Below are 25,612 nucleotides of genomic sequence, written 5' to 3' on the forward strand. Positions count from 1 at the left end.
TGCCCTTTAAGATAAATAACTTTGATAACGGTCTTTGTCTGTTAATAGGCAGAACAAGAAAGAGTAGAGAAAGAAAGAGGGTTAAAAACCTTGAGGGGAGACATTATGAGGCAGCCGATTTGCAGGGATGGCAGTAGAGGTGCTGGCAGGATGCGTGTTTGCTGTGGTCTGGACAGCCACCTGGGCAGGCTGGCTGATGAGGTGGTGCTGCACCCCACTGGACACCAGATGCATCACATTACCTGCAGGGCGAGAGTGAATCAGACAGGTAAACAGGGATTCATGTTTTACAGTGACATCTGCACACAGTCACTGGAAAAACCACCTACATCTACATTTTAATTTGGCGTTTTTGTGTGGTTCATCATGCATGCACCTGATAGACGACACTGCAACCTTTTTGGAATTGTACACCAAGTACAAGACAGTCAAACACTAACCTTGCACTGGGCGTGCAGGAGCTGCTGGGACTTGGTGAATCTGGGCACCAGACAGAGTGAGTTTGTTGCCCTGAAGCTGGAAGGTGACGGGTTTACTGCCTTGACATGACGACATAGGTCGCCCTGCCAAGGAGGCAAGCTGGGCAATGCTCACTACCTCACCAGCTTAGGAAGGAAAACAGGAAAACATGCATCAGAAACAATATTACATTCAGGTGACTACATGACAGTGTAGACGGTTACAAACAAGGACCTGTGTGTATGATGTTGGTTTAAAGAGGTGGTATTATGCTCATTTTCAGGTTCAAAATCTTATTTAGAGGTTGTACCAGAACAGATTTACATGGTTTCATTTTCAAAAAAAACACCTTCTTTTTTTTGTCTTACTGCACATTGCTGCAGCTCCTCTTCGTTTTAGCTACGGAGTGATACATCTTACCTCTACAAGATCTTTGTTGGGAGTTGCACATGCACAGTTCCTAGTTAAGGACTACTAGCCAATCAGAAGCAGAGAAGGGCGGGTCAGTGAGAAGCCGGTAAACACGGCTTCGGTTCAGCTGTATATGTTGCCGACCAGCTTGGCAACATGGGCTGGAGCGAGAGTTTCAGAGTGGTGAGTTATTAATCTGTAACAAAAGTATCTTTCATCCATAAAGTTTTAACTGAGCTCTGTCTCTACATCACAGCAACAACTTTATGTCCACTGACTGCCTGGAGGGTAGCTAGTGTTTGGAAGGGCGAGGAGAGCTGTGAGCTGCAGCTCACTGTTATTCCACCGCTGTTTTTGAGGGCGTGTCAGAGTAGCCGCTTGGCGAGCGTTATGTGAGGCGCATTTAGCTGTGACGTCACAGGGATGAAAGGGAAGCGGCTGGACTGCAAACGAGCTGTTTTCAGGCAGTTCAGAGCAGAGTTTTCTGTGGGAGATGGGAACTCCCTTTGGGCTTTTTCACTTTGCAAACCTATTACATGCACAAAAAAGATAAATAACTCAATAAACAAGAGGGAAAAAGCCAAAAAGCATAATACCACCTCTTTAAAAAAAAAAGCTAGTACTCATAAAATACTGAATCAAACTGGCAGATATTCAGGTTGGTGTTTAAAAGAGATTATACATTAATAAGTTATCTGTTCTGAGAAACTAACTATTGAAAATGACATATGCAAACTTACAAGGCAGCCTAGCCTGCATATCTGGACTGAGCAGGACCCTCTGGGGCATGACGCTGCCGGCGGGTGAACTCGGATGAGTTGGGACGCTCGCTGTGCAGGAAGCAGTGGGAGGCCGTACGGTTAGCACGGGCTTTGGGGCGCTGGATCTCACTGCTGTTTGAGCAGTAAGATGCATGGACGTACGAGGCGGGGGTGCGGTTGTAACTGAACACACCACTGAAAAGGAAAAGGCATTCGGAGAAACAAGCAAAAGATTTAATATCAGCAATTACGAGATTATTTTATAGGATAAATTCTGCTTTCTCAAATCATGTTCAAGTTTTTTGTTTACAGGTACCCTCCCCACCCCTTCACTTGCCTTGTTGAACTACAGGAGCAGGTGCAGGAGTTGAGGTAACTTCAGTGACTGGAGGAGTTTTGGGGGTTTGTGCTGCTGGGGGCACGGAGCAGGTAGGTTTGTTCATCAGTAGGACAGGTCGATTATCACCTTTCGGAGGCGGCTGGAACATCCTAAAACGGAGACAGACCAAAACAAAAGACCAAACATTGCAGTCATAAATTTGTTTCTTAATACATATTTTACACTTCTAAAGAATATGATTTAATTATCCCCTGACTATGCATCGATGTCCAATTCTGCGTCCTACTTAAAATATAAAACATTTTTAATTTCTGAAATGGAGGTTTTTTTTTTACAATTTTCATTTCGTTGAGTATTTAAGTGTTGAGTGATGAACATATACTGCTCAGACACAGACACTTGGTTGTGTGATTAAAAGACTGGCTGGCAGAAGCACTCAGCAGGGAAGATATAGGAAAATCGATTTCGTCACTAGCGATTACATCACAGTTTGAACTGTTTACCTGTTGACTTTCATGCGGACTGGTCTGGGTCTCGGAGGCGGTTCGGGGGACTCAAGGATCTCCTGGATTAGTTGGCGGCTGACCTTGTGACGCGGCAGGAAGACATCTGCCTGGTAGCGGGACACACGGCTCTCCAAACCAACAAGGTCAAACATAGAAAGGTCGCAGCGCTGATGACACAAAAACACAGTATTCATTTTCATCTCATCGGAAAAAACTTCTCTCAATCAGAATTAAGTCCTAAATGTTGCTCAGTACATGAAAGATTTTATTTTCTGACCAGATTAAAGCTTTTGTTTTCTTTAATGCCAACCTTCAAAGGAGAGACCTCCAGAGCGTCCTGCACCAGGGAGGCTGTATGGAAAATAATGGGCTGCGTGATGAAGGGAGACTGGATGGGTCGAGGGTCAAACAGGTTGGGGTGGTTGCAAACTTTGCGGAGCTGCATTAGGATGTTAATCACAGACATGAAGTGACCGCTGGCCAGCGTTTCCCGGGTCCTGTGAATCAGAAACAAAAAGGTGATTCATGGAGAGACCAAACTAGTAATATGAGCAATATGAGAGGCAATCCAACAATATTTAACTGAGCACTGGATCATCTCTGATTTCTCATTCTGAACACAACTGCGTGGTAACTTACGAGGCCTGCGCCATGAAGTCATCGTAGAGAAATCGTTGTCTCTTGGAGAGCCGACAGCGCACCACATGCTCGTATTTCTTGGGCATCTGCTTCTCCACGTCAATCTTGATCCTCCTGAGCAGGAATGGTCTCAGCACCTTGTGGAGCCTCTTGACCAGGCCTTCGTTGTACTCCTGACTGCCCTCGATCATTCCCGTCAGCGGGTTAGAGAACCATTCTTTGAACTCGCGGTGGGACTGGAAGACGTGGGGCATGAGGAAGTGCATCAGAGACCACAGCTCCATCAGGCTGTTCTGCAGAGGAGTTCCTGTCAGCAGCAGGCGCCGGTGGCTGTAATTGGGAGTGTGAAATATATCTGTAGATATGTAGAGATGCTGGCGTACACAAGCAGGGAAAGGTCAGCATAAAGGGTTTACGTAATTGTGTCAAGGTTTATATTATTAGAATTATAGATGACAAAAGGAGAAGAAATGTAAACTTGTATTTATAAATTTTGTGTCTGTGTCCACCTGATTAATCAAATGCCAGTATTCACTCTACTAGTTTTGTTCTCCAACTCCTGAGGGATATATCTGTCTCTTTAGCTACTAAATGCTCCATATGACACCAGCTGGTTGCAAACTGTCTGCCTGCTGTTTGGTGCTCGGCAGGTAAAGAAGATGACAGCTGAGTTTTATCTCAGTAGGGCTTTCAATGATTTTGCTTCCAACGATTATGAAGACAAGACGTAGAGCTAAAATCATTATTGTGCCACATTTTATTGTGCACTAATGCTCTCTTTTTGTCTTGTGTTATAAATCCAGTGCATCCTGCCCCTCCCTAAAAGGCCAAACTCACTCTCAGCCAGGCTGTGGCAAGTTTAGGTAAGCTTGAGCCAAGATGACAGAAAGAGCGCCTTTGGTCAACAAGAAAAGGGGAAAACCAATTCAGCTGTTTGGAAACACTTTGGTTTCAAGGAGGCTGGGGAGGAACAACAAAAAACACAGAGCAAGATTTGTTCCTGTGCATTCAGACCAAATGTGAATTTAATCCTCGTGTCACTTTCCTTGCAGGGGTTTTATCACTGGACGTCTGCCAAGTGTTTACAAACACAACGTAATAATAGGAATAAACACAACCTGCGATTACTGCAGCTGTATGAACCCAAAGTAAACATTTTGCTGTGATTTAGTTGCAACAAACGGATTAAAATGATCTACCAATCAGTTGAATTATCTTTAAAGTTCAAGTACTCAGTCTTTATACAGTTATAAAGACAAGGTTTTCTTTAAGTAAGCATAATATTTCCAAAGTCATCATCTTAAATTATCGTAATCTCAATATGGATAAAATTATCATCATTTATTATATAATCTAGCCATAGTTTAGCAGCCCTAGAAAACAGAACTACTGAAAGCTGTGGGACTGATCCAAAAAAACGTTCAGTCAATGTGTTGGAAAACCAAAACGGTGAGCTTAAAAACTCTGTAGAGCTGAGGGAAACTGCAGAGCCTGGTGATAATCACCTGTTGGTTCAGGTATTTCAATTGTTTGTCATTTACAAAAAGTGTTTCCTGGTTCTCACCCCTTAGCCTTCATGCATCACATTAGTCGACAATACCCTTGAATGGACAGTTTTGTATTAGTGATACACAGATGTTTTGAGCTCATCACAAAATGCCCATGTATAGATACACTTAAGCGCCGTCTTATTCTCCATATACCCAGTATGCTTGAAGAAGATCCATGACTAAAAACTAGTATGTAATAAAGCAGTGTGTGTGCACCTCCTCATGTGCAGAAGCTCCTCTCTGAAGCTCTGTGTTAACAGTGAGAAACTACCGCCAGCCGGAAAAGGCCACCAGCCAAATGACAGCAAGTTAGTCTAATTACAGCCACTTTGATAAGAAAAAAACATTTCAAATTGTAAGATTAGCTGGTTAAATCCTCACATCCACACACCACTGTGGCCTGTGGATAAACAATTACGTGCTCTGGTGTATTTTGGGTGGCCAATACTGAATGACGGCATGTCTTCCACAGCTGAATGCACACTGACTGCTTGTGACATGCAACTGCTTACAGATGAGGCAGAGAGGCATCCTTGAATATGCTTGGAAACATTATAGGCAATTTTCTTTTCCCTTCCAAGAGCATTATTGGTTTGTACAAAACTACTTGGTACATAATGCTTTGCTTATGACACCTATTGAGATTTTCCGCCTACACGCCTGGTTTCTTAAAAGACATCATCATCTCCTCAGTCTGCTGGGGTTTTTTGTCACACAGTGAGCAATACATAATATCAGCACAGTTCTTTAAATAAGAATTGATAGATATTTACCAGACTAAAAAAAAATAAAAATAAATGAAAGCAACTGATCTGGAAATTACTTGAAGCTTTGCATCAAAGCTTTCTGTTCAATGTTTTGTTCGAAAACAAAATTCATGCTGCTTCCACGCTGCATCCATTACTAACACCTGCACAAGATCCCTTTCTGTGTGATACACAGTACTCCGTTAAAGCTACACCACCAGAGAGTAGCGCTGGAAATGTTTGAAGTTTATTTTGGTATTCATAGAATGACCTTTGGACTTTACATCACATTGATCTGGCAGATGTTTTTACCCAAAGTCTTACAATTTCTCTTGGGGTTCTGTGTGTTGCTCAAAAACTCCTCTGCAATCAGACTTGAGTTCCCGGGGATCAAACCACCAACCAGAAGATTACTAGCCAACTTGCACTACCACCTAAACTTAGGTCTGGACAATAAAATGATTATAAATTTAAAAAAATCCTAGAACTCAACTTACCAAAATCTTATTCACCGTTGTAGGAACGTTTAAGACCAGTGTAGGCGGTCAGAGTTTGTCAACCCTGTTTGCTTAATAACCCCGAGTTAATTCTGAGTGGTTTGAACTCACTTCGTTGTACAGGCTACTGATCTCTTTCAGCCTCTTTCTAAAACAAATCACGATGTGCCTCAGCATTAAAAGGGACTCCATATTTTAATCCACGAGTGACAGTATCTTCTACAAGCTATTTATTAGAAGAGACTGTTTGGATTTTAAGATCCTCATGTTTACTTGTGTCTGGGAACAAAAATTCACAAAATAGAATACCAGCATGTCAGCATTTCTGTCAGAGTGTAATTATCCTGTTTAAGCCGCAGGGACTAAGTATGCTACACTGGTTTTGGACAGCTCGTGCATCGTGTCTGCAGAGGCAAGGGTGCATGTGCTGACGCTTGTTCGAGCCTTAAGCAACAAGCTTTGGACGCAACACAGACTGATCATGGGTGTGTATGCACAATGTTCAAAAACCCGATGAAACTATTTTACATCATTAATGAAATGTCCAAGTTTGTAGATCCACAGACGTTTCTGTTAACAACAGCGGTAATAATAGTGCTAACTAAGGTTTGAAGTGGTAGCGATACCACATTACTCACTCTGAGCCCGACAGTTTGTACAGGTCTACCTGAGAATACAAAACACCCAGCTCTACTGACCTGTTGAAGTTCAGCAGGCTCTGCCAGCGCTGGGACTTGAAGTTCTTGATGTTTTGTGCCTCGTCTAGGATCAGGTACCGCCAAGACTTTCGCCGGAACGCCTGGTGATCCTGAAGCACCAACTTGTACGAAGTGATGCACACATGGAAAGCATTAGGCTTCGTCCAGCCCTGAGAAAAAGAACAGATAATCGATATGGTTCAGATTAGTTGAAGAAAACCAAGTGTTCCCACATCCGTAGTAGAAAGAAAAGGTTGCATCAGGGTCATCATTGGGTACTTAGGGAACATAAAGTAGGAAAATCACAATTACTCAGCTGTAGGAAACACTGCATTACAAACCAATTAACGCATTACCTGTCTCTTTAGCTTTCTCTCCTTTTGGCTGCCAAAGTAGGTGAGGATTTTAAACCCGGGACACCAGCGTTTTAGCTCCATCTCCCAGTTCAACATCACACTGGTGGGGACGATGATAAGGTGAGGCCCCCAGTTTCCTGAACACAACAGGTCAAATTACAAAATATCAGCAGTTGAACATGAAAGAACATGTTCGGTTTCATCAGTCAGGAGGTTTCTACACAGAGCCGAAGTCGGTCTCCGCTTCTCCAAAACCAACAGAATTATTTATTTTTTATACATTTCATATTTAGTTTAAATGTGTATTCTAGTGTTTTCTTGTTTTTAGCATGTAATTGTTTTTATGTGTTTTATTGTTTTTACACTTGTGAAAACGCTTTGTAACTGGTTTTTGAAAGGTGCTCTATAAATAAAGATTATTTATTATTAAATCTGATGTTCACATCTACATTTTGGCGTATAAGTCAGCTGGTTAATTTGCATAGTCTTCGCAGGTCTTCAGACCGCAGTGGAAACACACACACAACAATGGGCTGAAGGAACCTTTTAGTTCCTTAATAAGTAGATCCTGGGACTCAAAGCCTCGGCTACTTTTGGTGGAAACGCGGCTAAAGTTTAATCTAATAAGTACTAAAAGTATCACAACCAGGTTTGTTACCTTTTTCACAGGCAAGGTGAGCTAGCAGAGCGATGGTCTGGATGGTCTTACCCAGACCCATCTCATCAGCTAGAATGCCATTGAGCTTTTTCTCGTACATGGTGACCAACCAGTCGAGTCCAATGTGCTGGTATTCCCGTAGCGTGCCATGAAGCAGGAAGGGGATGGGGGTCTTGACCTTTTATTGAAAAGAAAAGATGAGAACGCTAAGGATTAGATTTTAGCTGTAACAGACAAAAAGTGACCCGTCTTACTTCTTAAATTATTTTGGCGCTCAAAAGTCTCGTTTTAAGTTTTACGTTAAAAAAAATATTCAAGACTGACCTTTGTAGTAGCCAACGTGTAGCCTTTAGGCTGCAGGCTCTCTGCAGTAGCAGCAATATGGCTGATCTCTTTCTTTGGCCGCGAGCTAGTCGAAGGTGGGCTGTTGTCTCCCTCCTTTAGCAAGACCTCCATCCCTTCATCTCCACAGCCATCATCGCCATCTTCTTCCTCACTCTCCTCTTCGTCCTTCTCACTCTCGTCATCTTCTGCACTGTCTCCTGCTGAATCTGATAAAAGCACAAGAGGAAATAATTTAATAATAAGTAGCATGTCTTAAAAGCAGCAAACAGTCTGTATAAAAAAATAAAATAAAATAAAATAAAAAACACCGACAGAAATACTACCCTTCTGAAAAAGCTGTTGGAAAACCTTTGGCTTGTCAGAGATGGAGCAGATAAACAATTTTCATGGAAGTTATTTTGATTCCCTGTGAGCTGGTTAATACCTGAGGAGGAAGAGTTGCTTTCTGCATCACTCTCATCTTCTTCAGTCTCCTCCTCCTCATCCCCAGACACCTCCGAATCAGAGCTTCCTTTAGAGCCAGATGCAGATGGAGCCTCAAAGTCTGAGGCATATGCTCCTTTGTACTTCTCCAGCAGCTCCTCAACACTCATATTGCCTACAATGGGGACCAGAGATATGTCAGGGTAGACGTTTACTTCTCCTGTTTTTTGAAACAGGGTACTGCTCGAAAAAGAACGATATGCTTGTTAAAATGCAAACTGGCACATACGCAACACACAGCTGTGTTAAAACAGCAATCAAAAATTGGCTGGGTTCCTGTGCAAGTACAACGAAAATGGCCAAATTACTAATGTTTTTATGTGGATTAAATGAAGGTTCTCGACGAGCAAAAGAGCTTTATTCAATTTTTAAGGGGGTTGATGTGCTGCAGGAATGATTTGTGTTGTAATGTTAAACTTTATTAAAAGTAAGCTTTTATTGAAAATCTCTTGTCAGAGCCAAAATGAAGAAATGAATTATTTATTAGGTCTCATTTCTCTGGAAGCCCAAAGATCTTTTTAGTTCAGCAGTTGAGAACTGGTATTAGTCCTCAGGCCATTGAGGTTGGCAGATTCAAAAATATGAATCTATATATAAAAATAAAACAGATGTTTTTCCACGAAATGGCTCAACTAAATATTCTGTTCAAATCAGATCACTTTGCGACGCACTGCCTAAAGTGTGTTTCTGCTGCTGCTGTTTGCATGATCACATAGATTGTTGTTTGGTAATACGATAATACAGATTATGTTTCTGTGTGTAAAATAACATAACATAACTTAAAGCCTTAAGAGTTTTTTCTGCTCTAAATCAGACTGTATGCGTTAGGCAGAATGCCGGTGTAAAATATATCTCTGTATTTTCTGCTAAGTGGGCTGGGGAGTTGTTTTAGCGGCCATGTTTTTACTATTTGTAGTAACTTAGCTTGTTTCTTATTTCACCATTTTAATTATACATGGAGAAAAAAAACAAACAAACAAAAAAAAACTTTTCCCCAAACGTGACTCCGTTCACAGCAGCAGCAGCTGCACTGCATGTTAACGCCCCGATCAGACAGAAAGCGCTTTGCAGGTTAAAAAAAAAAACGCGAGGCGCACAGCACTGCCTTTTTTGGTTGAAACTGGAAAAGACCAGTGCGCTGCGGGTTTTTTAAAAATGTTGCTAGGCCACCATCGAATCAGCTGTCCTGTCAGTTATTGATTAGCAGCAAACCAAAGATTTCAGATTTGATTGGACTGTCATATTAGCAGAAACGATCACAACTCACAGGTCTGTGTCTTTTGTTGCTAAAACATCTGCTTAAAAAAAAAAAAAAAAACACACAGACTAACAGAGGGCACCTGCTCTGGCAATGTTTTGAGGTGTAAAACATGCAGGAGACAGGGAGATCCGTGTGTGCAGCCTACCAGTTGGTCCAGTAGCGTTGTCTTAATGATGGTCGGTTTAAGGCGTAATTTAGGATGAGTCGGGGCCAGTTTGTTGCGGTCTCCAGACAATCCAAGCAACTGTAAACTTCCATCAGCACAGCTGTGGGCCCGTCTCTCCATTCATTCGATTGGACAATGGAAAAAACGCGAATGACGTAGGGCGCTTTTCTGCACAGAGGTGAATGCTTTTCAACTCTGTGCGCTCAGAGCGCTCCTTCAAAAACGCAAGGCGCAGCAGGCGGCCAAAACGCGAGATGCCCAGGGCGCATAAACAGCGCGCAGAACGCTCACTGACAATAGATTACAATTAAAAAACGGCACCTCTCGCTGCATAAAACGCCTTCTGTCTGATCCGGCCCTGAGGAGGCATTTTGACGCCGTAGCCTATCAAAACAAAACCAACATGGTATCTAATGAAGGACATCTGATTGGTGTGTTCACTCTCTCTTATAAAATAACCACCGTGTCGCTACTTCTCGGATAAATGCTACAATGCGTCGCCTGACCTGGGCGGCCCGCCGAAGTAAAGTGAATGTGTGGGAAACACTGACTGAACCGTTGTTTTTTTCTTTTTACAAGCCAGGTCTTCAGCACTGTGTCTCCCTCCATGTTGTTGAGAGTTTGTGAGTAGACGGCTATTTGCAGACGCAAAGGGAGGGGCGGGGCTGTGCGGTGAGGGAGAGAGACGAGCAAACGCTGGAGGGAGTCTGGGGACGCTTTGACAAACACAAGGTCAAGCACGGTCCTCCCTTGAACGCCATTCATATGTAGTGTCAAGATTTTTGTTTTTAAAGTTAACATTTAATTAAGCTAATTCCTCTTTAGAGATATAATAACAGAAGCTCTTAAACCAAGGAAAAACACTTTAAACAGCTTCAACGCAGCAAAAAGCAAACAGCACAAGGCTACTCAACATGAAGGACTACATTTTCCATTTTAAACAAAAGCAGCTACCTTCTTTGGCCAAGTCATCCAGTTCCTCTGCGTGATCTATATTTCCTTCTACCTTCTCCTGGTCCGCTATGGTGTCCTCCTCATCCTCAGCTGACAGGAAAGGGGGAGTAAACAAATATTACATTAATAGACTTGTGTATTCTAAGATGGTTTCAACATAACAACCAAAAATATTTACACACCAGGCAATGTTTTTACCCTTTTTCCAATATGTGAATGTATTTACCAAAAGTACCCTCCCCCCCCACCATATATTGAGAGAGAGAGAGAGTCTTACCATCTTCTTCATTGGCAGTGAATTCACCATCTTCTTCCTCCTCAACCGATGAAGAAGTTTCATCCGAGCACTCTCCGTCTGAGCCCGTCTCCTATGTAATCCAATGATTCAGTGATTAAATGAAATGCAGACGTGTGGTTTGTATCAAAAGCTCTCTAGTTATTTGTATTTTATGTAACGGTACGAGTTTATTCATGGCCCTTTTTTAAATTATTATATAGATTTAAAAAAAAAAAAAAAAAGGTCATAGTACTTAAAGACACACCTACAATAATAAGCGTTAACTTTCACACAGAAAATAAATTACTTGAATAATATTAGTCTTATTCTGTAATTTTATTGAGGCGGCATAAAGTCAATTAGAGACCATTTTTGACATTCTGTTTTCAATTGTAATTACTTAAGTCCTCTAGTCCTTTTTGATTAGTCATGAAAGTGAATGATCAGTCATGTTATATAATAATATATTTTATATATTTTCATGCATTAAAACGGATGCTTGTACAGAATGTATAATATTTAAGAGACATTAGAGAGGTTTTAATTAATAACGTGGTGAAATATTCCGATGGTAAAAACATACATAATGATTTATATTATGGCCATGAGCCGTTTTATTTTTGATTAACCACAAGGGAGCGCCTTTTTACAGAAGACACTGAGGCAGCGCGCATCATAAACTCTAAAATAAAGTCAGTAATTGACAGTCGGCTTGATTTTTTGGTTCCTTCACTGCTGTTAACACCCAGAAGAAATCAGAACATGAATGAAAACATGAACGGGTGCATAAAGAGACGCAGATTAGAGAGCTGCATTTAGTCAAATGTCTTAAACTTGAAAACATCCTGCCTGTTTACGGTGTTTTAAGCTGCAGTATACGGTAGAGTTCATTGTTCAGTTCGACTGTATCCAATGCAATGATAATGTTTTAGCACCAGCAGTAGTATTTCAAGAAGGTTTGATGATCATTGCGATAGTACAAAGATATTTTTTGCCAAAATTAATTATAGCATGAACATTTGAAAGCAGCACATAACATTCACAACGGACAGTTTGAGTGACCATTTTAATGTTCACTTTTGTTATATGTGGCTTAAAAACTGGTTTAAACCAGGAGCGTTTTAACACCTGTGTGATTAAAACTCAGGCTGCTTAAAACTCATTAGTATTTGTTAGTGTTACAATGTGCTAATCAGTCAGTAATGGACAATGTATCCTAATAGTAGGTATGTAGAAGTTTGAATAAGAGCTTGTGACAATAGTATAATGAGTTTTGCCGTCTTCTAGATTAAAGACATTAATCCCAGTCCCATCGGGTTTGTGGAGGTACCTGTGGCAGTTTGAGGGTGCTCAGTAATTGGTCCAGGGGCAACATGCCCTCCTCCTTCAGTAATTCGATCTCCCGCCGATGGCTCTCCGCGTCATTTCCCTCCTGCTGCTCCTCCACCTCTATGGTCTCCTCATCATCCTCCTCTTCACAAGGAGGCTCAAAGTCTCTGTCTGCAGAACGCAAAGAGAATAGTTGTGTACTGAGAAGGATTTATTTCTTGATTGCTGTGAGGAAACAGAAAACTACTTCTTGAAAATCAAACATATACACCAGAGGTCACTAATAGGCAGACCGCCGTCCTCTCCGGACCGCCGACCTACAGCACATTTATTATTGAGACTTACTAACTCGTGACAGAGCGTTTCTATTTTAACCCGCGCAGCTTTTCTAGCATTTACTGTACTGGTTTAGAGGACCAGGAAACTCACAGACCAATCGCATGTGCTCCAATCGTCTCATGTGACGCTGCTCAGCCAATCAAATCTGTGCATACCGATGCTTGCGAGTCGAGTCCGCGAGATTCACCAGAGACGTTTTGGAAACACACCCGAATTGAGGGGACGAAAGATAAAAGAGATTTCACATGACTTTTAATCAAGAATGTACAGATTTTTACATGTACATTCCTCCCACGGGCAGTTCAAAACCAGAATATCTCATAGATCTCCAATATGCTAGCTGGAGCTCACGTTTCTCACTGAACAACAGAAAGTAGGAAAGTGGTAGCTCTGTAAGAGGAAATGAAAGAGAAGAGGAGGCATTACAGCTGTTCATTTGTTATGATGTGTTGAGTGTTTATTATAACATTGGTTAAGACTACACTTCATCACTTCAAGCTACACTTTTTATTACATTTTTTCTAAAAATTAGGCACTTTAGTTTACTTAAATTTAGAATTTATTATTTGAATAGTTATTATTTATTATCCCTCCAGTTTGACGTGAAAACTGACTGAAATATTACTAAAAACATGTGTTGATACAACTATAGGTTATAGTACTGAATGATAACGCAAGTTCGTCGTTTTGATGTTCCGGACCTTTGCTTCAGGAAATTTTCTCTAACTAGACCTCTTTGAAATCTAATTGAATACCCCTGATATACACAATATATCTAGATCGAACTGCACTTTTCAAAGCCAATAAACCCTTTAATAGACACTTCTTGGTTAAAATCTGGTTAAAACAAGGCTCCATTTTAGTAAAAATTGTAGTTTGGGTTCCAGTGACAGAGACGCTTGATAACTAGGCAGACGTCATTGCACTTTAGCACCACAAAAGGTTGTCAGATAATAAAATAAAAGTGGGAGTGGACTACTGACCCACATAAATGAACCACTGCCAAGTCTTCCTTCCGACTAAGCAAACCCTTAAACTGTTCACCTCCATGTTCTAGAAATCAACTGCCATTAATAACACGTACAACAGACTAGCCTGACAGGTCTGACGAGTCTCAAGCCCGACGGCTGCCAAGCAGTCCTCGGTAAAGTACCTATGAAATGTTGTTCCAAAGAATGTTTTACCACACTCACAAAATATAAAGTTACTTATCATCTTAGTCAACCCAAGATGCTTTTAAGCTCTGCTGGGATTTGCAAAAGACTTGATTGATTCTCTCAAAAGATGCAATAACCTTGATATTGAAAAACATCTTTTTGTTTGCATGAAACATTTTACCTCTGTGGACGCATAAGGAGATTCAGTCATTGGTCTGTAACTATGACAACGTCCCTTTCTGACCCAATGATTGAGCTTTGAAAGAAATCTCAGAGCTAGAACTGCACATTAGAGACAGTAAGCTCTTTTTATAATGTGCCGGTTTTTACTTGGGGTAAAAAAAAATAAACAAACATCTCACCATCCTCATCAACAGGAGGTGGTGGAGATTTTTTGGGAGTCAGAAGGACAGTTTCAGGAGGCCTGGTGGGTGCGAGAGACTTGCTGAGGAGGTCCGAGTATTTCTCCGTCTGGCCAACAATGAAGTCCAGCTGAAGGTCCAAAGCCTTCTTCCTCTTTTCCTCCAGTCTAGACTGCTGCTTGTACTGAACCACCTTTACGAACAGACGATGAGACACTGGGTGAATTTTACTACAATGCAGCCTAAATGACAAATATTAGACACAATTAGTTTATACATGACTTAACAAATCATTTATCTTGTTGAGTCAGTATATCTGCAGTTCATTGTCAGAAAAGTAAAAGTACATTTTATGTCTATCACAGAAAAACCACACGCAGATCACAATCCTTTCAAATTCCACAGCTGAACATCGAACCAGAAGGTTTTGTTTGCTTGGTTTTTGGGAATTGTCTGTACCTTCTCGACACTGCTCCAGAAAGCCCGGACTTCCTTTGCAATGGAAGAGGCCACTCTTCTGATTTTAGCGTGCTCATCCCTCTTGGCTTTTTCTTCTTTTTGCCTCAGGTCCTCATGGTGTCGCATCACCATCCGTACCACCTAGGAACATATCGACAGAACACATCTAGAACATCCAAAGTATACATCAGCAGGAATACAGAAGTAGTATAATATACTTAAAATGGAGGTTAAAACAATTACATTTAAACATTTCTACATAAAAAAAAAAACACTACCTACCTTTCTAGCCACCCCTCTCTTCCAACGCCTCTCTTGAGCGAAGTCAGCAGAGAGCCACTGCATCTCCTCACACAGGTATTCCCAGTGAACTTTCGGTCGTGGCGGCTCTGTCAGGCGGGTGAGGCGCTTCATTGACCAGAAGCCCTCTCGCTTCAGTGACTGGGTTCGATGCTCGATGTCCGCTTCCTGCAGGACACAATGGCCAAACCTCTCAGTAAATCCTGCCAACACATTAGTGTGCTACAACGATCTTTCAGAAACTGTGAATTTAGAGCTGGGTGAACAAAATAAGTCACATAAGAATTGCAATTGCCAAAATGTGTTGATGGAACAAAAAAAGAGAAGACAGAACTGTGAGGGTACACGCTAGAGTTATCTTATTCTTTATCTTCATATTTAGCTAATTTTCAATCTAACAACTTAATAATTGCCTTTCAAGGATAGAGGAGAAGTATTCTGTGAATATTTCACTCTCACACCAGAAGGTTCTTCCTGCTTTTACTCCACAACACCCCCCCAACTTCTGGTTTTTCAAAAACAAACATTTAACCAGTTATGATGGCAACTAACTTACACTTTCATTATTCTCATGCAGGCAGAAGACTGTCACATGCTTCCAGTTTGATGCAGTTAACTTCTTAAAACTTTTTTTTTTCCTACTCAGACCCTCAGCAACACAATTAAGCTTAACTGCCAGTTATGTCTCATACTGCATTTCAGTGGACTACAGAAAAGAGTGAAAGGTTTGGGCACACAGTGAACTGGAGTAAGGGCCTAAAGATAGTGCTCCCCTTTCCATTTATTGAATCAAGAACCAATTCTAAATCGAACAGGATTCCCACGCCTACTGTGAGTTGTGACTCCAGTGGACGGCAGAGGCCTGTACTGTGAAGGGAGTTTAACCTACTCAGATTTAACTCTGGGTTTTCACGGAAAGTCAGTGTGAACAAACTCTACCTGCCTAGATTGGTGTTAAATGTGACTACGACAGTGAATAAGAAGCTGGTAAGTGGATTCTAGGTCAACTTAATTTGAGTTTGTGCGCATTCACATTAAAGGGGCTTGTTCGACAATGCAGGCAGAGTTTTTTCTTCCCTAGAATAATGCATGATTATAACGTCAGGATATAACGAACACATTGGCAGCGCATTGCAGACAAGAGTAAATTTGTAAGTAAGTTCACCGTGTTCTTGTTTGTACATTCTTTATTTTGTCCTATGGACTCTTTATTTGTAAATGTGAAAATATATTTGTATAGCGCCTTTCTAGTCTTTGACCACTCAAAGAGTTTTTACGCTACATCTGCATTCACACACATTCATTCACTGAGCCTAAGTGCTCAAACAGAAACTCACATTCACGCACATTCATACACTGGCGGAGCAACCACCGGGGGCAAATCGGGGTTCAGCATCTTGCCCAAGGACACTTCGACATGCAGGCTGGAGGAGCCGGGGAGCCGAGGAGCAGACCTTCCAATTAAGGGGCAACCCGCTCAAACTCCCGAGCCACAGCCGCCCCTTATTTGTGATATGACTGACATAAAAAAGGTACAATTGCCGTTTTAGGTTTACACAATACAGAGGAGAAAGGGGTAATAAACAGAGAAGGTTTAAGTGGTAAATTTACAAGAAGAAAAATGTACAAGTAAAGGAACCCATCGCTTCACTTTGCAAGGCTGCAACATCACACCACAGACTTGCCATTTATTATGCCTCGCAATCGGATAGCAATAAGGAAAAAGTCACACTCACTCACAATCACTATATTATCACATGCATCAGGACTTTAGAGACATTGCTGTGAATTGGACCTATTCAGAAAAAAAACAGATATGGATTGGAATTTGTGACATTTTTGTAATTTTACCACTTTTATTAACACCCTCTTGAGGCGCCATATTTTATTTTTTTAGACATTCCATCTAAAACATGTGAAAACCATTAGGATAATTCATACATCTCAGAAATTGACCTTGAATTGAATGAATTAAGATCTCCTCCCACAGAGGCTGTAGGGCTACCTGCATGAATAACATAATAAAAATAACTTAATTTTAACAATCATTTCAGCTGCAACCCCAGAGGAAAGCGCAATGTCCAACAAGTCAGGAGGAAATATTAAAATATTATATCAAACGGTGTGTATTAATAGTTCTCATCAACACTGCGTACAGATGGGGTGTGTTGCTTACACTTATAATAGCCTATTCATGTACATAGAATAACCACGAAGATGACCTGCTCGGAGTGGTTTTAAAGCTGCAGCTTAAATTGTGAGTAAACCTCAGGTAAAACGTATCCCGTCCGTAACTGGGACGTCACAAAGACACTCCTGAAGTTTCCTGGATAAGCCAGTTACCTCGCTTCGCAGTACAGGCCTCAGCTCTACAGTTGGTATGTAGGTAAATAGTGGCAGTGTAGAGTGTCAACACTTGAACACAACAGTCGCAGTGTATTATTCACTGCAGTCAGTTTTCAGGCTCTTCAGTGCTATATATATATATATATATATATATATATATATATAGTAAAAACATCAAAGCCAAAAAGGTTATCGGGTTATATTGTGGGAGTTTTGGGGTGTTCCCATCGGACACTGACTGTTTTGAATTTTTCAGATAGATAGATAAAACAATGATAAACTGATTACTCATCATAAGCATGACCAACAGTCAATAAAGAAAATGTGTAACCCCAATGAGGATTTTGACTATATCCTGTATACACACATAGCTCATTAAACTACAGTGTATTTCAGGAAAAGTCCCGTCACATTTAAGTGTGTCGTCAACATACTGACTAATGCCCTGCTCCAAGAGGTTTAAATTCTCTGTTGCTAACCAGGAACTTTTGCCAATTCAGAAGGGATTTGTTTAGGTGATTTAAATTTTGGACTCCTAGAGCAGCCTTTTCAAGGCCGCCATTGCACTGAATGCACAATTATTCTCAGTAGTCTGAGAATGTAGTGAAAGGTTAAAAATGTACTGAGCGGGAGCTTGACATGCGCCATATCCAGCCACACTGGCTGCATTTTGTGGCCCCTCAAACCACCTGTGGAACATTAAGAATGTGTTATTTTGATTTTATAATTCACTTAACATGGTTAGTTCTTCTAAGCTCAAGCAGCTGCCTTGCTTCTCCTTAAAGTTATTACAATGTGTTGTGTCTTAACTCTCACTCACATGTTTAGCCAGCTCTGCCATGTCTGTGTGACGCTCTCCACGGGGTCGCTGAGGGGTGGCGTGATCTGGTGGCGAAGAGGAGGAATTGTAGCCACCAACAGACGAAGGAGAAACAAACTTCCCATGAGGACCCCGGAGAGGTGAGGACTTCTCCCGCCGTGGGGTAGACCAGTCACTGGTGGGTGAGGGACCAGGGTAAGAAGAGGAAGTGGAGGGTGAGACAGGAGATGAATTCACTGTGACCCTGTCTGCTATCCACTGGCGTACCTAAAGGCCAAGGGAGAAAGATGAAGAGGAAATAATTTTTTTAATGACCTTAACAAGGTGAAAGCAGTAAGATTCGCCAAGATAAAAGCCACGTGCATGAATTAGGTTAGAGCAAGCGTTTAAAAGAAGCAAATCCAGACATGCTCCAGAGGTATAAACTGGCCATCAGTGCTTTTCTGTCAGCTTTGATCTCATGCAGAATTAAAATCATAATATAGCAGAAGTCAAAGGAATGCCTTCTTAAGCCAAAATGCTCCAACAGTGACAACACCTGACTAAGAAGTGCTCGTGAATAGGGAACCTATCTGGGTGTCTGACAACCACCACTTACCTTAAGGAACAGTGCCTTTTTGTCTGTCCTGCTCTGTCCATGCTGGAAAAACACACATGGCTTAGCATGCGGCCAACTTAAGAGTAATAAACCACTAAATAATTTTAAATAAAAAACGCTGTTCACACGAGTGACATCAATATGGACTACATGCAGAAGGATGGGTAGTGCCAGCGTACCTGATAAGAATCACAGACGCATAATGACATATCATGGTGTACTAACAGATATTACTTTTGTTTTTCAGCCAAGATAAATCTTCTAAACAATTTCTCTTAAGGCTTGGTGCTGATTTACAGCCCACAAAATGAGTTAATAAAACTGTCACGGACTAAAATACAAGTGTAGCTACAGAGAGGGGCACATCACCACAGCCTAAAAATGCTTTGTTGCACTCAGTTAAGTAAAGAAAAACCATGTTCCTCAGGATGCATAGTGTAACCTGACCAACTTGTTGGCTACTGTGTGGGGATGCTTTAGTGTGGAATTCAATATTTCAGCTTCTGAAACAATGAGATACACCATGGGGTAGCTAATAAACACATTTTAGTGTCATATTAAATCACTTCATCAGAGTTGACAAGACACAAATTTTTACATTGTTTTGACTTCAGCTGTGGCCTTGATTCATGGAGTCTGATACAACTGCCTTACCTTGGCATTCAAGGACAAACCCTTTAGTATTATGAGCCTCAATGCTTCAATGTTTCATGTTGTTAGTTTAGGCTTACTTCTGATGACGCAGGCACTCATTTTCAAATCTGTATCAATCGCCTTCCTGATTCTGGACCCACAACCCAACCTTTACTTTTTCCCCTGTCTGTGCAACTTTCTAAACCTTTGATAAAAGCAAAAATACCTTGTGTGGTGAGCTGGGGGTGGTCATCTCGTTTTCTGTTTTGTCTGCATCCGGTTCTTCATCACTGCCTTCCTCTGGACTGCTAACCTGTCCTGAATTGTCCTCCTGAGCCTCGGTTTCTCCCATTGGTTCGTCCTGCTCCATGTCCTCACTCTCTTCCTCCACATACAGGGAGTCAGCTTGGCTGCCCGGGTTATTAGGACTAGTGGATGCCATGACTGTACCCTCCCTTTCCACTGATGCGGTGAGCATGTAAAGGGCGTTAGGCGTAGTGGGTGGAGTGGCATCTGTAGGGGTGCCAACATCTTGGGACGCAGAATCTGCTGCACTTGTTGACGTTTTAGTAACAGTTAAGGCCTCTTTGTCAGATTTACTTGTTGAAGTTGTGGGGGTGACAGATGCAGTCTGGTCAAGCTGAAGCGAGATGTTACCGCTCATAGTAGGCTGCTGTATCTTGACAGGCGGCGCTGCTGTCACACAAGTTTTATTGACAGAGCACTGCGTCTGAGTTTGGGGAAGGCACTGCTCAGACACTGTGCCAGACAGAGAGCTGCAGGCATTGGCCAGCTTGCCGGTCGCATTCAGTTGATTGGACACCTGTGCCAAAAGGGAGGGTGGGTGTTTAAGGAGAGGAGTTTCTCCCGGTTTAAGAAGGAGCAGCTTTGGATTTATAATACCAGAGGAGTGAGTGGTGCAGAAAGCCACTGGTTTGGTTTCTGTGGACACAGTGACATTCTGAATACTCTGCAATGGAGTCCCTGTCAAAGCAGGCTTTGTGGCACTTACAACAGTGACTCCTGGGGTCTGATTTTCTACATGAGAGACATGTACTGAAACAGCAACAGATGATTCCATCCCAATGTTCTCACCAGCAACCACTGGGGATATTAGAGATAAAGTACCAGCTGTTGCTTCTGCTTCCTGTTTGTGGCGAACTATGTGAATCTCAGGAGAATCACTCACAACCGTTTGGTCCGAGACTGCTGCATTGGCCTGTGAGCAAGGTGTCACAATTTGTAGACTGGTGTCTGTCTGTTCAACACCGAATGACTCAGATGTAACAGCAGCTACTTCAACTAAACAAACCTCACTCGAGTTAGCCACTTCAACAGCTTGGTTAGCATCTAATACCAAATGCTGTCCGACAGACGCCACTCTTGTGTTTTGTATGGACAAATTATGGGAATTGTTGGAGCAAGCCTGTATTTTATGTGCATCATGTGATGAAAGCAAGGGCTGCTGGGAAATAATGACAGTGTCACCTTCATTAATTGTGTGAATTGATGGTTCAAGATGCGACTCTGGGTCCTCTTTGACAGTGTACTCGTCAGAGTTGTCTAGTAGCGCGTTGAATAAATTCACCTCGTATCCCGGAGAGTGAGGCATCTGTGCGCTACTACCAGCACAGACCGTTTCCTCAGCAACCTCCTCAACCAGGCCGCAAAACTCGTACACTTCCACAGGTTGTGAGTGTAACTCAATATCCGCCTGAACACTTTGGTCTCCAGTAGTAAGTTCAGAACTCAGCTCGTTTACGATGGCAGCTTCACAGACGCTGCCGTCTTCTCGTTGCAGGAGGTAACTCTGATTCAGGTGCATGCTAGACCAGTCCCCACTGATATGAGCCTCCTCTCTGACAACCACAATTTCTTGAGCATCGGCTGAATGCACAAGCTCAGCAGTCAGTGGTGTCTCTGTTGTGGGGACTTGGTCAGAGGGATGAGATGTTTCTGCTTCAACAACCTGCTCCGTCTGCACTGAGACAACTAGGCCTGTGTCAAACAGAGGGGGTGCAGCAGGGGGTTTTGAGAAACTCTCTTGTGTGGAAGAGCACTCGGGCAACATTGTTAAGTCAGATGAGGAAGTGGGCATGTCAGTTTGTTTTTCTCTCTCGCTACTCTCTACCTGCTCTCCTTCAGGGGGATTGCAGCCCCTGTTGATGGCGCCGTCGTCTCTGTCCGCTGCGCTGCTGGACACCGAGCCTCCTTTTCCAGGAGAAGAGTATAATCCAGGAAGCGATCCTCTTGCCTTTGGGGTCTCAAGTATTTCAGCTGAAGGAGGTTGTGTTTCTTTGTGAGAAGTGTCAACAAGCTCTTTAACATGCTCAAACATCTCAACTGATTCCAAAGAATTTGCTTTCTGTATTTCTCTAGCCTCATTTGAGATCTCTGTGATGATTTTAGGGTGTGTTTTCGACAGGTCAGTTTGTTTAATGTCGCTGTTGTCAGATGAGGGTAAAGGGAGCTCAGACCATTTTGAGTCCTGGTGACCAACTGCCTGCTCCGCAGCACCTGCCGGAGGTATAGGGCTGCCTTGATTTGCGTGGACAAGTAGATCCCTGTCAGACTGCTCCACAGCCCCGTGTTCTGTGGTGACTTGGACTTTAAAACCAACGCTTGATTGTGGGACAGATGGAGATGAGGCTGTGAAACAGATTTGATATTGAGGTTTAGGGAGAATATTTCCGCCCGTGTGCTCTTTTCCACCCAGTTCCATGTTTGTTCCAGTCTCTGGTTTATATTCCAACATGACGGACTCCTTCTCCTTCGTCCCTGTAATAACCACAAGTCCAGCACCTTCTCTAGGTGGCTGAATCTGGTTTGTCTGACTATGTGAGTGGCTTTTCTCTTTATCAGTTTGTGACCCGTATTGCAACTCTTGCACTGTGCTGTCAATCTGTGCATCTGGGGTGAGAGGTTGACAAAAGGGAGCTGGAAGCCTTTGCATCTCAGTCGAGGAACTACAGTCCTCATTGATGGATGTTGGCAAGGATCTTGAAACTTGGACAACTTCGGGAACGGCCTCCTTGGAGGGGACTTCCTTAGAGTCTCGGCTGATCGGTAGAGTCTCAGGCAAGGTGGTTGGAGGGGCGTTCTCCATGCCGAGGAATGCTGAGTTGTTGCTCTCCGGCAATGGCACAGTGGACGGATTGGTGAGCGGAGGTACTGGGCGGGGGGCAGCGGCAACCGGCTGCGGGGCATGCCGACGTGACTCCCCAGCCACATTCTGTGCAGCCTGGGGGTTGCCACCCAGCACATCCACAGCCGGAGGGGCACGCTGCCGCACCGCCTCCTCCCCAGAGCGTCCTTCCTCTGTGCTGCCCCGGCTACACACTGCACCTGTGGACGAAACAGGTCGTTAACAAAGTGTCTGGACGACGTGGGTAATTTATTGAGAGGCTAAAAATGAACACGGCCATAAAATAAACTCAGCATAAACAAAACATATTTTGGAGATACGCAAGCAGTCACTTTGCTGTTGTTTTATTCAAAACATTGTGTTCTCCTGACTGCCTACTAGCCATCGGAGACAAAAAATAATAATAAAATCTAAGACAAAAGAAAAGTCCATAAGCAAGCCATCAAATGTTGTCAGAATTGATTGGATGCGTGTGCAAAGCAACAACTTCTCACCTGTCTGTGGTGTGAGACACAGATCTTCTGTGCTTTCTACTTCCAGGATGCTGAAATTATGGTCCCCTCCACATATTCTGTGGAAGCCAAAGCAGAAACGGACGGTAACTTTATATTATTTAAATCAAAAAGGAACAACTGCACCTCTCTCCACTTCACAAACTCTTGTGTGGCGACCTATTTGCGCTTGCCACACTACACGCAACTACGCGCGGTTAATAGAGAGGTTTGCCATAAATTAGCTAAAGCAAGAATTTACTTAATGTGCAATTAGTAAACAACAATATCACAATGTGTGGGGGACGATGAGTAACGCTAACAGGTCACGTCACGAGAGCAGCAGCTCTCAACACTCCAGATAGCTAGGCTAGCAAACTACTGCTAGTTACAGTTGGTGTCTTTGGCTGTGTTTTAGTGAGGTATCTGCAGCAGTAATAAAAAGGCTCCGTGAAAGTAGCACTTTACGAGCAGCTACGTTAGCTAGTTCCAAGTGCTGCAGTCGCCCACAGGAAGATGTTGGGAAATCTGCAGCATGCGCTCTTTAAGCTAAAAGCCGGTGACCAACCGCGCGGGCCTCCAGTCATTCATTTTATACCCTGCTAAAATGTAAACGTTACTAATTGTTGCTAGCTGTAGCTACGTGAACTTGTAGATTATTCTCTTCCTTGAGAAAAAAAAAATCTTTATTCAATCGTGATATGAGCATTGGCTGCGTACATATGATAAACCGACCGACGAATGGGGCAAAGACACCAAAAGGATCGGGGACGTGTTGTTCATAAGAAAGCCACACAATTAAACGCCTAAATCCTGCCGGTTTGGCTAGTGTGGTTAGCTGGCTAACGTTAGCTTGTAACGTTACACAAACACTGCTTGGGTGGCACTTAAGAAAAGCTTGCTAACTAGCAAGGTAGAAGAGTTAGTAGGGTGCGTTCATTTGATGCGCAGGCGCCCCATCCCACCCGCAGTTATGTAATGACCCAAGCTTCAAAGAAGCCCCGTTTATGCCGACACATTTGATGAGTTACTTCGCAAAGAGACATGTGAAAAGTCGCATTAAAACCCGCTTCTGCATGCACTACAGAGAGGGGGACAATCACTCGTGACGTCATGGCGTGGGGTCAAATCTCATTTTACGGAAATAAATTACTTAAAATTATTCATTTTCAAACACAAGTACATATTACTACCTACCTATAAACACAAAATAGCAAAAAAAAAAACAATGTTAGAAAGTTCCATATAAATTTTGCAATGATTATACGGGGGATTTAGGGGGACCCGCACTGGTCAACGGCTGGCTCCATAGCAGCGACGGTAAGGAAAGGATGGTTAAAGGATTATTTATTTCGGTAAGCACAGTTTAAAATCTGACTCATCAGCGCTGTTGCTTTTTGCTTTACTCTGTTCAATACAGTGTCAGCAAATTTCAACACGTTAGGTTAAAAAAAAAAGCCACCAAGTGAAATGCAGTCGGATTGTGTCCTTTCGTAAGTCCGAGCCCCCCCTCAATCACCCCATTACTTCCTCCTTGCCCCCCTCCCCTCTCCAGGCCGCCATCTTAAGTTCCCACCTACCTGAAATTTCCGACCAATTTTCTTTTACTAAATTCTCGTTGAAGGAGTCGTCATCCGCGTAAAATCGCACTCAATCCGTGATGCCAGTAATCCAAACTGTCTCCCGGTACCCAACGAGGTACCACTAGGTCTGTGGGAAGAAGCTAAAATACGGACCGGGAGAGACTGGGTTTCGGCGCAGAATGTAGCGGTCGCGGGGAGGAGACTTTACGCAGCGAAATGGTGGAGGACCGCTGCTGCTGACAAAGTACAGAACACACTGCAATCTCGCGAGATGTCGTAAAGCGCGCCACTTGAAATGTTGATATTTCAGATTGTCGTTCGTTGTCAGTGGACCGCTTCATTAAATATTACAATTTAATCGGTTTATTTTCACCTTAAGGTTTTGCAAATAGTCAGGATATTTATATTATTGTTTTCATAGCAAGATCGTAGTAGGTCCTGTTTTTTTTTTCCTGTCAGCCTGTATTCCCGAAATAACAGTAATTTTGTAGTAATCTCGTTTAACGACTGACGTATGTTTATGAAGCTTCACGTTAAAGATGAACTGTTTTTCTTTTGGATACATTTACGATTAAAGGACCTGGATATTTGAGGCATGCGGATGCGTAAGACTTCCTTATTATCTATAAAGCCTAGAGAAAATAAGTGTAGTACTTTCCTTTTTATTCCCTTTAAATTCAGTATTATTAATATATCAGGTGCTTCAGTTTCCTTTTGGCCTGTTTGGATAATTTATAATATATTAATCCCAAGGCAAATGCAAGTGTCTGATGATAATCTGTTGTGTGTGATATTAAGTATAAAATGTTATCTTTCAAAGCGCTGACGCATTGCCAATTATTTATTAAACGCATTGGTTACAGCTTCTAAAATGTAAATATGTGCTTGTTTTCTTGGTCTTTGATAGTAAAGTGAAGATCTGTGGTCAGACAAAGGAATCATT

At 42.4% G+C, this 25,612-nt stretch overlaps 1 protein-coding gene across 1 annotated transcript in view; it reads right to left on the minus strand.

The window, feature by feature from the left end:
• Positions 1-25,612, minus strand: part of LOC119916019 (Snf2-related CREBBP activator protein) — a gene marked incomplete at its 5' end in the record, with an annotated part of 38,954 nt that extends 13,342 nt beyond the window's left edge. The window contains 23 exon segments of the mRNA XM_038735855.1: positions 90-242; positions 441-605; positions 1,611-1,826; positions 1,969-2,120; positions 2,475-2,644; positions 2,788-2,974; positions 3,117-3,446; positions 6,608-6,777; positions 6,964-7,100; positions 7,622-7,799; positions 7,946-8,172; positions 8,391-8,564; positions 10,831-10,920; positions 11,108-11,198; positions 12,438-12,607; positions 14,295-14,487; positions 14,754-14,894; positions 15,036-15,221; positions 18,220-18,486; positions 18,818-18,859; positions 19,677-22,795; positions 23,090-23,166; positions 24,667-25,612. Coding sequence (XP_038591783.1) covers positions 90-242; positions 441-605; positions 1,611-1,826; positions 1,969-2,120; positions 2,475-2,644; positions 2,788-2,974; positions 3,117-3,446; positions 6,608-6,777; positions 6,964-7,100; positions 7,622-7,799; positions 7,946-8,172; positions 8,391-8,564; positions 10,831-10,920; positions 11,108-11,198; positions 12,438-12,607; positions 14,295-14,487; positions 14,754-14,894; positions 15,036-15,221; positions 18,220-18,486; positions 18,818-18,859; positions 19,677-22,556 — 6,319 coding nt within the window.

The sequence above is a fragment of the Micropterus salmoides genome, unplaced genomic scaffold (genome assembly GCF_014851395.1).
Source record: "Micropterus salmoides isolate LMB-PRFRI ecotype aquatic unplaced genomic scaffold, ASM1485139v1 Ms_hic_scaffold_21, whole genome shotgun sequence".
NCBI lineage: Eukaryota > Metazoa > Chordata > Actinopteri > Centrarchiformes > Centrarchidae > Micropterus > Micropterus salmoides.